Source organism: Ambystoma mexicanum, chromosome 3p (assembly GCF_040938575.1).
Source record: "Ambystoma mexicanum isolate Mex_15411 chromosome 3p, UKY_AmexF1_1, whole genome shotgun sequence".
Lineage (NCBI taxonomy): Eukaryota > Metazoa > Chordata > Amphibia > Caudata > Ambystomatidae > Ambystoma > Ambystoma mexicanum.
In genome coordinates, this window is record NC_090925.1 from 146290399 (window position 1) to 146305606 (window position 15208).

Genomic DNA, 15208 nt, shown 5'->3' on the forward strand with positions numbered 1-15208 from the left:
CCTGTTTCACCCCTTCCAATTGTGTTCCCTTATGGGTAGGCATCAGGATACTGTTCATGTTAGAACTGAGGCCCACAATTGCTGATTCATTTTTAGCTGTTTCACTTGTTAGTTCTAACAAAACACCGGCTTGTGCTTGCACTTCCATTTTTTGGAAGAGTTCAAATACTGAAACCAGTGAGTTTAGCACAAAACGAAGCGCCGAAAGGGTACTTTCGCTAGCTTGCTGAAGATTGTTTTGTGAATATTCACTGGGTTTGTCTTGAGAGTCTTGTGCAATAATTGGCGGCATTTCTCTTTGGTTAGTTGGATCCAAAACAGTGTTATCTGTCATTTCCATGGCCAAAGGTAAAGCCCCTTCTTCGCTCTCTTGTGTGCATTCTATATTTTGCCACACTGTGTCTTCAAGAACTTTTGCATCATTTAGGCTTTTATTTCTTTTCTTAAGGAAGTGATCTTTGATTTTACTCTGAATTTTTTTTGTTGTAATAAAGACCCGCTTCCACCCCTTTCTTAAAGAAGTTAAAGAGTCATCTACCCCTTCTGTATAAGGGGAATGTGTGTGAACTTGAGCTTGAGTGGTTATGGGAGCATTCTGTTGTGAAGATGGAATATTTGGTACAGATGACCCGGATTCCTCCCAACACCTCTGTGTTTGGCCCAAGTAAGAGCCATCCTGCTCCAAAGAGCTCTCCAGGGTTGGTGTACTGCAGAGTCTCATTCTGAAACGCGGTTTTACTACGCGAAGGAAACCCAGTAAAAGAAAAAGAACTCGAATGAAAAAAGACTGATGATCAATAGCTCTTTTGGCAAGACAAAGTGATGAAATCCGGCACTGCAATATTTATACCGATTTTATTCTCCAGATGGAATATTAATCAAACGTGACAAACAGGTGGAAGGCACTTAGAAGTTAATTTCTCAATGAAACGTTTCCAGGAGCCACTATAGTTCCCCTTGCAGGCCCTTCTTAGCTCACACTTAGAAATGCTGGAACATAAAAGCCCCTAAAATGCAGTGTATGCACAGCCGGGAAAATGGCCTGAGAAGCCTTTCCCAGGGACAACGCAGATTCACAGTACTTTTGGAAAAATGTTCTGTCACCAGATTAAAGGGAATTACCTTCAATAGAAGCTCTTTGATGTGGCGGCGTGGAGATTATAAGCGGCACAACGCTACACCTTCTGCAGCTTCTGAAGTCTGCTGCCCTGCCACAAGGTCATTGGTTTGGAATGCTCAGACTCTGTTGCGTGAGTAAAGAATCCCCTGCGCCAACCAGAGCCACAGCAGCTCAACAGCGTAGACAAGACACAAAGCACTGCCCTTGACTCCGCACTTGGGCTTCACGCCGCAAGGGTGCTATGGTCTGTTTTTTGTGTCCGTGACCAAGGGGGCGTGGTTGAGTGTTCCGAGTGCCTTAAAGGCAGAGGCACTTATTTTCCAATCCAACTGAGCCCAGCAGCACACGTAATGCAGCCCCAGCAAAGAACGTGTTGTAATACGGCTTTCAAAGTCAGGTAGAATCTCACCAGAGCAACAGCGGTTCAACAGCGTAGACAAGACACAAAGCACTGCCCTTGACTCCGCACTCGGGCTTCACGCCGCAAGGGTGCTATGCTCTGTTTTTTGTGTCCGTGACCAGGGGGGCGTGGTTGAGTGTTCCGAGTGCCTTAAAGGCAGAGGCACTTATTTTCCAATCCAACTGAGCCCAGCAGCACACGTAATGCAGCCCCGGCAAAGAACGTGCTGTAATACGGCTTTCAAAGTCAGGTAGAATCTCACCAGAGCCACAGCGGCTCAACAGTGTTGACAAGACACAAAGCACTGCCCTTGACTCCGCACTCGGGCTTCACGCCGCAAGGGTGCTATGCTGTTTTTTGTGTCCGTGACCAGGGGGGCGTGGTTGAGTGTCCCGAGTGCCTTAAAGGCAAAGGCACTTATTTTCCAATCCAACTGAGCCCAGCAGCACACGTAATGCAGCCCCAGCAAAGAACATGTTGTAATACGGCTTTCAAAGTCAGGTAGAATCTCACCAGAGCCACAGCGGCTCAACAGCGTAGACAAGACACAAAGCACTGCCCTTGACTCCGCATTTGGGCTTCACGCCGCAAGGGTGCTATGCTCTGTCTTTTGTGTCCGTGACCAAGGGGGAGTGGTTGAGTGTTCCGAGTGCCTTAAAGGCAGAGGCACTTATTTTCCAATCCAACTAAGCCCAGCAGCACACGTAATGCAGCCCCAGCAAAGAACGTGTTGTAATACGGCTTTCAAAGTCAGGTAGAATCTCACCAGAGCAACAGCGGTTCAACAGCGTAGACAAGACACAAAGCACTGCCCTTGACTCCGCACTCGGGCTTCACGCCGCAAGAATGCTATGCTCTGTTTTTTGTGTCCGTGATCAGGGGGGCGTGGTTGAGTGTTCCGAGTGCCTTAAAGGCAGAGGCACTTATTTTCCAATCCAACTGAGCCCAGCAGCACACGTAATGCAGCCCCGGCAAAGAACGTGCTGTAATACGGCTTTCAAAGTCAGGTAGAATCTCACCAGAGCCACAGCGGCTCAACAGTGTTGACAAGACACAAAGCACTGCCCTTGACTCCGCACTCGGGCTTCACGCCGCAAGGTGCTGTGCTGTTTTTTGTGTCCGTGACCAGGGGGGCGTGGTTGAGTGTTCCGAGTGCCTTAAAGGCAGAGGCACTTATTTTCCAATCCAACTGAGCCCAGCAGCACACGTAATGCAGCCCCAGCAAAGAACGTGTTGTAATACAGCTTTCAAAGTCAGGTAGAATCTCACCAGAGCCACAGCGGCTCAACAGCTTAGACAAGACACAAAGCACTCCCTTGACTCCGCACTCGGGCTTGCCCGTATTTATAATTCACCACGTATTTTTGACCTTGGCGTCACCGGGTCTCCAAAACCTGCGAAGAGCTACTCTCATGTTTCATTTGGGTCACACTGAAAAATATAACATGTCCCAGTTTGTCTTTTTGGGGGATGATGGCACAACTTACGATTGACTAAACCGGTGCAAAGACTTTGGAAGCAATCTTCACTGATAGTCTTTGGGGCTTCTATGCCCTAGGCCTATGACGTTCAAACCACATTTCAGCAACCAGACGAGAAGCCCATTGGCTGCCCATCAAAGCTTGCATTAACTTTAAAACTCTGACTATTGCCAACTGATGCATCTACAAAGAGGCTTCCCTCTACCTCAACAATAGCATTACCCAAAACTACCCTGTGCGCTCTTTAAGATCCAGTAACAGTATCTAAGTGTGCACTCCACGTTTTAAGAACAAGAGTGCAGCAGGCGTCAGTTTTTGTGTTACTGCACCAGTTCTCTGGAACTCCCTGTCAGTCTCCATCAGAAATGAACACTCATACGCTACCTCCAAAAACGTGTAAAAACCTGCATGTTTGATAAAGATAACTAATGTTCGTATCAAATGTGCCTGCTAATTCTTAACTCTGCACCAAACGCTGTGATACCCAAGGGTCTGGGGGTCACGCAAATGTCATAAACTGCTGTGCAGTTGTTTGTATTAGGGTCTAAATAACCACAGATGTATTTATTCGCATTTGTAGAGCGTGCAACAGCCCAGAGTCATCGTTTCGCTTGTTACAGAATGAATCTTAGTTGCAGGAGTCATATATTTTACATTTTTTGTACAGAGAAAAGCTACATATAGTACTCACGAATACACAATATACGTGAAAAATACATACAGTGCTGTGCAATGTACAGTGCGGTTCTAACAAGCACTAACAGTACCAGGGTGGGTGGCTGACAAGAGTGGGAAGCGAAAGAGGGGGCAGAGGGGAGTGTTAGTTGAAGAGAGAGGTTTTCAGTTTTTTTCGGAAAGCCAGGAGGGAGTTTTCTGCTCTGATAGCTGTGGGGTGAGAGTTCCAGAGTTTGGCGGCAATGTCGGGGAAGCCGATCCCGCCTGCTTTGGCCCTGTTGATGTGGGGGTGCACAGTTGGTTGTAATAGCAGGTTCTCGTGGGGTGTGTGGGTGTGGATATGGCGATGCTCTCTGATAGGTATGAAGGTGCTGTAAAGGTGAGGCATTTGTGTGTGAGAGTGAGAATTTTGAATGTAATGCTGGAATACTTAATGCTGCTCTTAGAGCGTTGTTTTGAATGATTTTGAGTATATTTAGGTTTTTTGCAGACGTTCCGGCTAAGAGGGCGTTGCAGTAGTCTAATTTGGCCCTGATTGTTGCTCTAGCTATAGAGAGACAGTTAGGCTTGGAGAGGTAGGGTTTTATTGGGTTGATGAGCTTGGTGGTGTGGGCAGAGGCCGGGACAATAGCGCTGACCTGCCTTGTGATGGATAGTGTAGTCTATGTCCACCCCCTAAGGTCTTCACTGAAGAGGAGACAGGGATGATGGAGTTGTCAATGTTGAAGTTGGAGTAAAGGTTGTCGAGTTTGGCTAGCGTAGCTTTTTGACCGAGAATAATGATCTCGGTCTTGTCCCCATTGAGGCAGAGGCCGTTGGCCGCCATCCAGGCTTGGAGAGTAGCTTAGATTAGATGAAGTGCCTTGGCATCTTGGATATAGGAGCTGGGGAGTGGTAGGAGTACTTGAGTGTCATCAGCGTAATTTGTATACGCAATACCGAGTGCATCAAGCTTGTCGAAGAGGGGCTTTGTGAACCAGTTGTACAGTGTAGGGGTTGTGCATGAGCCCTGAGGGACTCCACAGTGGATGGTGTTGGGGCCTGCACTAGCTATATTAGAGAATACCTTCATTGCTCTGCCCTCGAGGAAGGAGGTAATCTATGAAGCTGCTTCTTTGGAGAATTTGGCTGCGTGGGTGAGGTGTGAGGTGAGTGTCTTATGATCTACAAGATCGAAAGGAGCCGAGGGGTCTAGGAGTAGAAGAAGTGATGGCTTGCCTTTGTCCATGATTTGTGTGATTTGGTTTTTTTAATCTACCAGGGCTGTTTCAGTGCCATGCCCTTTGCGGAAGCCAGATTGACTTTTCCCTAGGATAGAATTAGCTTCAAGAAAGTGTTGAATCTGGCTGTGGGCCGCTTTATCCCGAATTTTGAGGTGGAAAGGGACGGTGGTTATAGGCCGGTAGTTATTAGGTTGTGCAGCGTCTAAGGTAGGTTTTTTTAGGAGGGGGCGTACCCATGCTTCTTTGAGACTTGCAGGGATGATGCCTGTTTTAAAGGAGGAATTAATGAAGGCCGTCAGGAGAGGGGCGAGGGAATCGGCACAGTCCTTGATGACCTTGGGCGGGCAAATGTCCCCTTCACACATAGGTTTAAGGTGCTTGAGGAGGTTGATGACTTCTGGTTCAGTGATATCTCAGAAGGAGAATAGGGGGTTGAGAGTGTTCGTTAGAGTGGAAACTGTTTGAGAAGGCATATGTTGGTGAGGTAGGGCTTTGTAATGATCCTGAACTTTATTTTGTAGGTACATTTTGCTAAGCATGGCAGATTGTATACTTGCACACCAGGCCTCATCTTTGATGATCTCATCTGGGCTAGTAGGAGGAGAAATGAGTTCATTAAAGATGGCAAAGATTTCCTTGGATTGGGAGTTTGCATTAGTAATACGAACGTTGAAGGAGTTGGATTTGGCTTTGGTGATGGCGTCTTTATATTTTAGGGAGATCTGGTTAAAGCTCTTCTTGGTAAGGTCGCTTGGGTTGGCCTGCCAGTTTTGAGGGCCTTCCATTTGCTAGAGCGTAGGGCCTGTAGTGCTTCAGTGAACCAAGAGTTGGATGGTAAGTGACTTTTTTTTCTTTTTTTTCAATTCGAGTGGGGCTATAGAATTGATAGCTTTAGTGAGGGTGTCCTTATATATGTCTGCTAGTATGTTAGGGTCATTGGAGAAGGGGGGTGATAGTTCTGGGACATCCAGGAACGGGCAGAGGTTGTTGTTATTGAGTTTTTTTAACTTGTCACCTGCGCTGGAGGGGCATAGGTGAGAGTTTTAGTAATTGAGGTTAAAGGTATCCTGAAAAGGATGGCCTTTAGAGTGGGTAGGGCTCGTGACTTTTTGTATGAAGCCTAAGTCCTTGTGTTCTTTGGCGAGAGTAGCAGCAGCTTTGTATTTAGGGTCATTGAACCATAGATTTAAGTCGCCAAGAAGTAGAGTTTTAGTGGAACTTTTGATTTTGTCGCTAAGTAAGTGGATGAGGTGTCCCTGAAAGTCTGATGGGAGGTATGGGGGCCGGTATAAGATGTGAATGTTGATAGTGCTATTGGGGGACAAAGAAAGTTTGGCAGATAGGATATCCGAATTGCCCTGCCACGGGCGGCTGTTCAGTCTAAGGGATAGGGCTTCCTTAGAAACATGAGCTACTCTTCCTCCTTGGCAAGATGGTCTATCTTGTCTGAAGATGGTGTAACCTGGTGGAAGAGCTAGTGCAACGGCAGGGCCGGATGCTTCATGTAGCCATGTTTCAGTGATGGGCAGTAGGTCGAGGTCGTGGCTGGATAGGAGATCATTTATTTCCAGGGCAGGAAGGGAGCGAACGTTGAGTAGCGCACATTTGAGATGTGGTGTTTGTACGTTTATCTTCTCTGGAAGTATGGAGGGCATGGCTGTTGATGAGTTGGTGAGGCGAGTGGAGGTGGTTGTGTGCGTTTAGTAACAGAAATCCCACGTGGAGAGGATGGCAGTGAGTTCAGCGGAGAGAGGCGAGTGGGGTGTGAGGTGTGTCTGGGGGAAGAGCGGGTGCATAATCTGAGATTCCTGGACGCCGTGAGTATAGCCCGGCAGATTAGTTGGGTCCTAAAAGTCTTGTAAGTCTGATGGCTAAGTTGAGTGGGCGGGACAAAGATGACGCAGACGCTGTTGGGGTATGAGGGGCCGTGTGTGGTCATGTGTGTGGATATGATGAAAGGGGAGAAGTGCTCAAAGGTGAGATTGTGATGTCGTAACACTACGCAGGAAGAGATGGTGGGGATAGTGGTTAGATAAATGAAGAAGGTAAGGAGGAGGGCAGTCACTGCGGTTATGGTGAAGTGCCAAATAGGAGTGGTAAGGCGAGTGCTTGGGGGTGCGAGTGTGACCTTGGACAACATGGTAGGTGCGGTTCAATATGCATACATTAACACTTGCTGCGAGGTAAGGTAGAAAGGGAAGACACAGGCTAAGGCAGGTAGGCAGAGTACCGGTGTGACGGTAAATGCAACAACCGTAATAGTAGCAGACACAGTATAAACGATGAATAGCAGTGACGACTAAGTGTGTACCATGCTGAGGGGAAGCTTGAGCGCGCACTCTAGGTTATAGGTGGTGCCTATGGTCGTACTAGTATAAGGCAGCGGGGTGGCGACAGAAGCGAGAGGGTACAAGTAGTAAGAAAGGAGTGGTACGAAAAGTAGCATTCAAGGTGAGGTACGGAGGTGGAATACTAAAAGGTCATTGATGGGGGGTGCATAGATGAAAAGTCAGAGAGGGATGAAAGTACGTAGCTGGGTTGGATGGGTCCAGAAAACATCTGACCCTGAGGAGTCTAGTAGATGTTGATCGGACCAGAATGGCTGGCCCCTGGCCCCGTGTGGCCACGACAGGCCAAGGCAGGCGCACAGCCTTAAATACCAGTGGTCGGCTCACGCCTTCCGGCGCTGCTGTAGCACGGATAAGGGATGCTCGAGCCAATAAGGAGGTTCTGACATCTCTTTGCTCAGCAACGCACATGGCAATCATAATCCATTGTGGCGCCCACTTTAGAGTAAGCGCACACGTTTCTTATGGTGGAACAGCTGTGCAACGGCGTCGCTGAAGATAAGAAGCGTAGCAGCACTGAGTTAGAGGCATGCACAGAGGATGTTAGCCGTGTCTGGGCACTGCAGCTGCATAGTGCTTCACCTGTGTGTAGTGGTCGACGGTACTGCTTCGTGTAGGGTGGCTGGGATGGTGGCAGAGGCACGGATGGGCTCATGCCCTCCTCATTGGTCCTGGCGTGGCTAAAACAGGCCAATAGCCCAAGACAGGCGCACGGTCTTAAATACCCGGCCTTCAATACCAGTGGCCGGCACACTTTCTTTCTTTTCTTTCAATTATCGGAGGCGTGGGCGGACCCACGCAGGCGCTTCCCCATCCTAAAGGATGATGTGCACCAGACCCACCAATCATTACTTAGCTTACATAAACTCACAACTCCTCCCACCGCCCCGTCTGCCTCACAAAATCCAACATCACACTGCTCCTCCTCCTGCCTCTCACCCCGTCACCTCCCAGCAAAGTCCTCCCACTCAGCTCAGCCACACCTAGCGCAGGGTGTCCAGTCATTTGGTCGACTGAAAACTGGTCGAATGACATTTGGTCGACGCAATTTGGTCGAAAACCAAATGGTCGAATTTTTTTTTTATTTATATATTTATTTTTCGGGTTTTCGTTTTTTAAAAAAAGGGGTTTTTAGAGAAAAAAAGGGGGTTGGGGGGGACCCCCCAAAAAAAATAAAAAAAAGAGGTGAAAAAAAAAAAAAAATTCGACCATTTGGTTTTCGACCAAATTGGTTCGACCATTTGTCTGGTCGACCAATTTTTTTCGACCAAATGTCTGGTAACCCTAGCGCAGTTAACCGAATCCTCATCAATTCTCTCGCTTCAACATGTCTCTCACACCTAAGCAAAAAATGTCCCACAGTCTCAGGCACCCCACACACCGCACAGTCCCTCGACTCACGCTTCCCCACTCGAAACAGACAGTCATTCAGCCCCACATGCCCTATCCTCAACCGATTCAGCATCACCTCCTCCCCCTCCTCCATTCCAGACTCCCCGCATCCACCTTCACCGATACTTCACGGCTTCCGGCGCTGCTGTAGCACGGATAAGGTATGTTGGAGTCAATCAGGAGGATGTCTGTGGCAGAGCTACTGGAAGGGGTGGAGTGCAGACAAACCCCCCCCCATGCTTGGCCGTTTCAGATGTGTATGCACATTCCCTGATGCTCATCGCAAAGTAGTCATATGTTATTAAGCTTTGCACAATGAGACTCACTGGCACCGAAGCCTACCCCCACCACTAGTATGTGGGACTGGTACTGTTAGTGCTTTGGGGTACATATTGCAAGAGTCTAATTTCTTTAGGCTATCCATCGTTTTGCATTATTTTAGAAGACAAAGTTACTCACGAATAGTTAGATTTTCCTATCTCTGTCAGGATTGCGTCAATGCTTCTCTTATGATGTCAGCATTTTTCGGACTTGTTCCCTTGGCAGTATCTATGCATTTTGCCAGGCCTATCCGCACCACACACAGGTTCGAGGTGTCTTTTCAGACTTCTTAATCATTGAGTTTCAGACAACTCAATGGCTTCCACCCATCTTGTCAGTCTTATACCCCACCTCTTGATCTCCAATTAGTATGTTGCTTCCCTCCATTTTGTTTTGAATTCTTTTGGCTCTGGGACGTTTAGCTCTCCCTGTTTTTTCTTCATGCTCTGCTTTCAGGCCCCTGTCACATGCCAGGGGTAGGTCAAGTGATATAAACTAGGTTGGCAATAATGGATTTGATCACTTAATCTTTGTTTCTGGAAGCCACCATGGGGAACTGCTACATCTTGCAGTGACAATGTTAATGTAACACTGGTTTCTAGATAACTCGCCTTTTATTTTCTGGTGTTGTGAGCGTTCATTTATAAAGTTATTTTAACTGTGGTCATATTAACTATAAAATCTTAGTAAAGTGACGTATAATGTGATGTTTACTGCTAACACTTGGCTAGGAGTTTGTAAATATGCTATGAGGTTACTAAATATCATGTCCATCCACCATGAGCTGTTATTTGCCACTTCCCCTCAGTCCTATCCCCTACCATCCCTACTCTGGGCCTTCCCCCAGCACTCCTTCCCTCGCCTAGGCTAGTTCTGGTATCCCCCAGTCTCACAAATGTTGATCTGGCCTTATTCCATTCGACTCTCCTCATTATTTAATGTGTCAATGATCCCCATTAGTCCCATTTCCGATAGATATTAACATCTAGAAATGTTTGTTTTACTGTCAAAACACCTTCTGCTGTCACCAATAAATACATTTAGTGTTAGGTGTGTTAGGAGGCACCCCCCATTGCTGTGTGTCTTGAATTTAGGTGTGTTTCCCTGCAACTGTGTATCTTGGATCTGGGAGCATTCCCCCACTGCTTTGTATCTTGAATCTGGATGCATTCCCCCACTGCTGTGTATCTTTAATCTGGAGGCATTCCCCCACTGCTGTGTATCTTGAATCTGGATGCATTCCCCCACTGCTGTGTATCTTTAATCTGGAGGCATTCCCCCACTGCTGTGTATCTTGAATCTAGGTGCATTTTCTCCTCTGCTTTGAATCTAGGTGCACCCTCTCCACTGCTGTGGACTTTGAATTTACATAAATACAACACACAAGTAATCTGCTGCATATAATCCGCACTTACCCCAAACCCCAAATCCGGTGACAACAAGGAGCAGAAGGATATTCAGGGCTCCACTTATCCACAGTGCACGCCTGTGCAAATTGGGACCATGGGGCTGCACTGCAGAAAGAAAGAAAAAATACATATATGTACAACTCGATGGTCTGTTCCTAGACATCTCGGGTGCAGTACAGCTGTAGTCTAAGACATGTGCGCACACTGCATCAAACCGTGACATACATCACTTTAGTGAGCCATTTCTACCTGGTACTCCGACCGTACATAACATAAATCTGCAGCAATTATGTTGCGATTGTCTGCACAAACGCCTTAACACTCAGGAAGTTTATAGACCCATAGTAAACATTGATGTGTGCTTACCACAAAAACTAACCACAGTGTCTTATGTGGACACACAAAATCTATTAATGAATTAAATATTGAGAACAAAAATATCTGATTGTTTTGGAATTGATGCTTGTCTCTATATCCGTCATTAGAGTTCAACTGGTGTCCAGTCCAGCTTACTGGAAACCAGTGAGGTCTTGTCTCTGGATCCCCAACTTTCATCACTTCATATACTATGTGCGGGCCTGTGGACCTGTGCCCACAGTTTTTTGTTTTCTTTTTTATTTTAACAATTTAGTACATGTCACAATACTTGAGTTTCGCACAGATCAATAAATGACAATTGCATCCCCATTCCCTCCTGCTTTACAAGCTTACTCTACCTCGCGCTCTGCAACTGCTTCATGCGAAAGGGATTCCTTATCTATGTTTTCAACTGAGTCCTGGTCACTTGACCAGTCCTGAGCTGGCCCATACAGTGTAGCCACTAACTGTTTCCAGGCCATCAGGGTTCCCGCTTCCTCCTCCCCTCCAGTATTACCAGCATCTTGCCAAACCGCTGTTTCAGCTTCAGTCAATTTCTGGAGGTCTTTCCACCAGACCTCTATCCTTGGTCTGTGGCATGCCTTCCACCCCATGGCAATTCTGCGCTTTGCAAGTATATACGCCAAATCCTTTGATTTGCTTACATGTTTCAATTTGCGTGGTCTGGAAAACCCTCCCATCATGCATGCCCATGCCGTCTCGATATTTATCTTAACCCCTTTCTCGTCTAATCTATGGGCTACTTCTTCCCAAAATTTACCAATCTCTGGGCATGCCCAGAACATGTGCGTCATCCCAGCATTTTCTTCGCCACATTTAGGACATGTTTGCCTGTCCACGTTCTTGAATTTAGCTATCCTTTGGGGAGTCATGTATGCCCTATGGGTTATGCATAACTGTATTTGCTGTAACCTCGCATTACTCGACACTTTCTTGTGATATCCTTGGGCCCGTTCCCTCATCCCGTCACTCATAGAAGCACCCACGTCTTCTTCCCAGTCCTGTCTTAGTTGTATCACTTCCTTCCCCGCTTTGAACATCAATAACTCATATATTCTAGATATCTCGTGCCCTCCTTCTGCTATGTCATATATTTTTTCTATGGCAGCGCCCGGTAGCTCCTCTAGTATTATTTCTGACCATGTCTCTTTGATCCGCTTCCTCATTCTAGTATATGTAATGTATTGCTCGTTATACAACCCTGTTTCCTCCACCAACATCCCAAATTCCTTGATCCTCCCTTCTTGTATTACATCTCCTACCGTTGCTATCCCCACCGGCTCCCATTGCTTCCTAATCATCTTCATTAACTGACCATCTTTTCCCATCAGTGCGACCAGTGCCGCTTGCGGGGAGCACAGGGTTGGGTTTTCCATGACCTGGCAGGCCCTACGCCGCACCTTCCATCCCAATGTCAGCATCTCTGGGCGTTCTCTCATCTCCTCTTTGGGCAGCCATATCACCTCTTTCAGGAAGAACAGGGCACATTCCAGTCTCAATAATCTGGATTCTGCGGTTGGATCTTCTGATAGCCATTTAGCCACATATTGTACTTGGCTGGCTAGATAGTATATCTCATAGTTTGGCAATTTGATGCCATCTCTTTCATGCGTGTTTTGTAGCTTCCAGAGGGCTATTCTATTCCCTGCAAATGATTGACAAAAAATCACCTTGGTATCAAATATGGTATGTTCCCAAAGTAGTGTAATAATCTCGGCATGACCACCATTTTCAGCATTGCCCCCCGCCCCATCATTGCCAGGTGGAGTTTCTCCCAGAACCTCATGCTATGTTCTATGCTTCTTACCGCCCTCTCAGTATAGTGTTGATGTTCTGCCTCCACCGTGTAGTAAATATCTATCCCCAGGTATCTAAACGTGTTTGTCTCCCATGGTATTTGTAGGATTTGTAGCTGATCTCGTGGGGTCCCCACATACCTGCCCAGTGGGAATATACATGTATTTTTTGGGTTCACTGCTATACCTGATAGCGACGCAAATCGCTTCATCACCTCCAGGAGATACTGGAGGTTCTCTTCGGGGTATCGTAAATAGAGCCGCATGTCATCTGCATACAATGAGATTAGGTGCGGCTCCCCATTGATGTGTATTATTCCTATTATGTCGTATTGCTGCCTCAAATATATCGCCAAAGGTTCCAGCGCCAGGATATATAACATAGGGGACCACGGACACCCTTGTCTAGTGCCCCTGCTTAGTTGCCACCTCTCTGATATTATCGCTTCCCTTTTTACTCTGGTCAGCAGTGCACTATATAGTAATTTGACCCACCTAAGGTACCCTGGACCTATCCCGTAGTTGGCCAGAGCGGCCATCAGCCAAGGCCATTTAACTGAGTCGAATGCTTTTATTGCATCTAGTGATACTATCGCTATCTCACCCGAATCCCTTTTTGTATCTTCTATGACTCGGTGCGTTCACTTAAGGTTATCAGATATGTTCCTGTGAGGGACATTTCCGGTCTGATCTGGGTGCATGAGTTTATTATTGATCCCTTTCATTCTATTTGGCAGTACCGCCGTCCCTATTTTACTATTTTGGTTGAGCATCAACACCGGCCTATATGAACCACAATCTTTGCTCGACTTGTTGGGTTTGGGGAGAGGAACAATGTTCGCCTCTCTCAGGGATTCTGGCAATCTTCCTATGTCATATGACTTGTTCATCATTTCCAAAAGTGGGGGAAGTATCTCCTCGCTATACGCTTTATAAAATTCCCTAGGGAGTCCGTTGGCCTGGGGGTATTACTAGTGGGCAGCTGCTGTACCACCGCTTCCAGTTCCTCTAGAGTTAAAGGGGCATCCAGTATATCTCGCTCCTCTGTGCTCATTTTCGGCATATTTATGTCTTCTAAGACTTCCTGTATTTTCCTGCGATCACTTTGCCCTATGTCCCCATATAATTGTTGGTAATATCCCAGGAACTCCCGATTCACGCCCTCTAGGGTGTCCTCTATTTTCCCGTCTTATAACACGCTAATATCCTCCCCAGTTTGTCCACTCCTGCGTGCTGTGTTTCTGCATATTTTTTTATAGTTAAGGTTGCATAGTCTCTCCCAATACCCCATGCATTTCTGTTGCAATTTAAGTATGGTTTCCGCATCTTCTTTGGTGCCCCCTTCTCTACCTAGGACCCCTTCTAGCTCCACCTCAGTTTCCTGCAATTCTTTTAAGGTCCCTCCTTGTAGTCCTTTGGATTTGGCTATGGCTATCCCTCTTACTACTACTTTAAAGGCTTCCTAGAGCGTACCGGCTGACTCAACACTGCCAGTATTAGTGTCAAAATAGTTTGTGATTTCTTCTCTCAGATCCTCCCTAAATGCTATACCTTTTATTGCCTCGGCTCTGAGTCTGGAATCCTGGCCCTTGGGGGTCGGTATTGCCACCTCAGGATCAATGGTGAGTGGTCTGACAAAACCCTTGCTTTATATTCGGTCTGTGCAATTTCCGCCAACAACTCCTGTGTGGCAAACATATAATCAAGCCTAGTGTGCAAATTTTGCGGGGCAGAGTAGTGAGAGTACTGTCTATCCTGTGGGTGGTGCTCTCTCCATACGTCGGCCAGCCCGTTGTCTGATCTGTCCATTTTTGGGTTCAACGTGCAGTTGAAGTCCCCTCCCCAAATCATCACCCCCCCTAGGTACATGCCCATTTTACTATATAGTGCCTTGAAATATGCCACTGTGTCCTGGTTCGGGGCATACGTATTTATAATACATATCTCTTTATTTGCCACCAGCCCCTTGATTGCCGCCATCCTCCCATCTGCATCTGTTGTGGACTGTAGTACCTGGAATGGTACATGCAGTGCCACCCAGGTGATCACCCCCCTAGAATAGGCAGAGTATGTGGCTCCCACCATGGTACCCCTCCATTTCTTCTGGACCACCTCTAGTTTGTCTTTTGTGAGGTGGGTCTCCTGTATCAAGTCTATAACTATCTACTGTCTGCGCAAGTACATCATAACCTTGTTTCTTTTTAAATAGCTATTGAGCCCCCTGACATTCCAGGTGAAGGTCCCCCATAGCCTCTTCATGTCCCGTCCCTCCCTTTGTCTATCTCCGAGCGCTGCTCGGAGGCCATCGCTCGTGTATGTAAGCCCGCTCCCCAACCTGCCCCAACATTTCCCAACGCCCCCTATCCCTACTTCCCTCCCCCACCCTTCCCATCACCAACACAACACTCAACACCCCACACCCCCATCCCCCTCCCAACTGTTGCCCAGCTCCATCCCTGGATCTCAGGCTCCCCCACATCTAGCCCCTTTCTTGGCGCTGCCTGTACTTGGGACTCAGTGGGGAGAGGCTGCCCTATCGGCGCACCTTTTACTTCTACTAAAGGGGATAAAGCGCATGCGTCCTGTGACTCTGATATATCTATAAGTCGCTGCGCTGTGCATCACATGTCTAAGTTATTTGTCACTATATTCCAGTCCACAATGT

At 47.1% G+C, this 15208-nt stretch overlaps 1 protein-coding gene across 2 annotated transcripts in view; it reads right to left on the reverse strand.

Moving 5' to 3' along the window:
* LOC138579503 (killer cell lectin-like receptor subfamily B member 1B allele C) overlaps positions 1-15208 on the reverse strand; it is a 357677-nt gene that overhangs the window by 212306 nt on the left and 130163 nt on the right. For both annotated transcript variants that reach the window (XM_069649824.1, XM_069649825.1), the window contains exon 2: positions 10376-10474. In XM_069649824.1, the coding sequence (XP_069505925.1) occupies positions 10376-10474 (99 nt within the window). The remainder of the gene's footprint in view (positions 1-10375; positions 10475-15208) is intronic.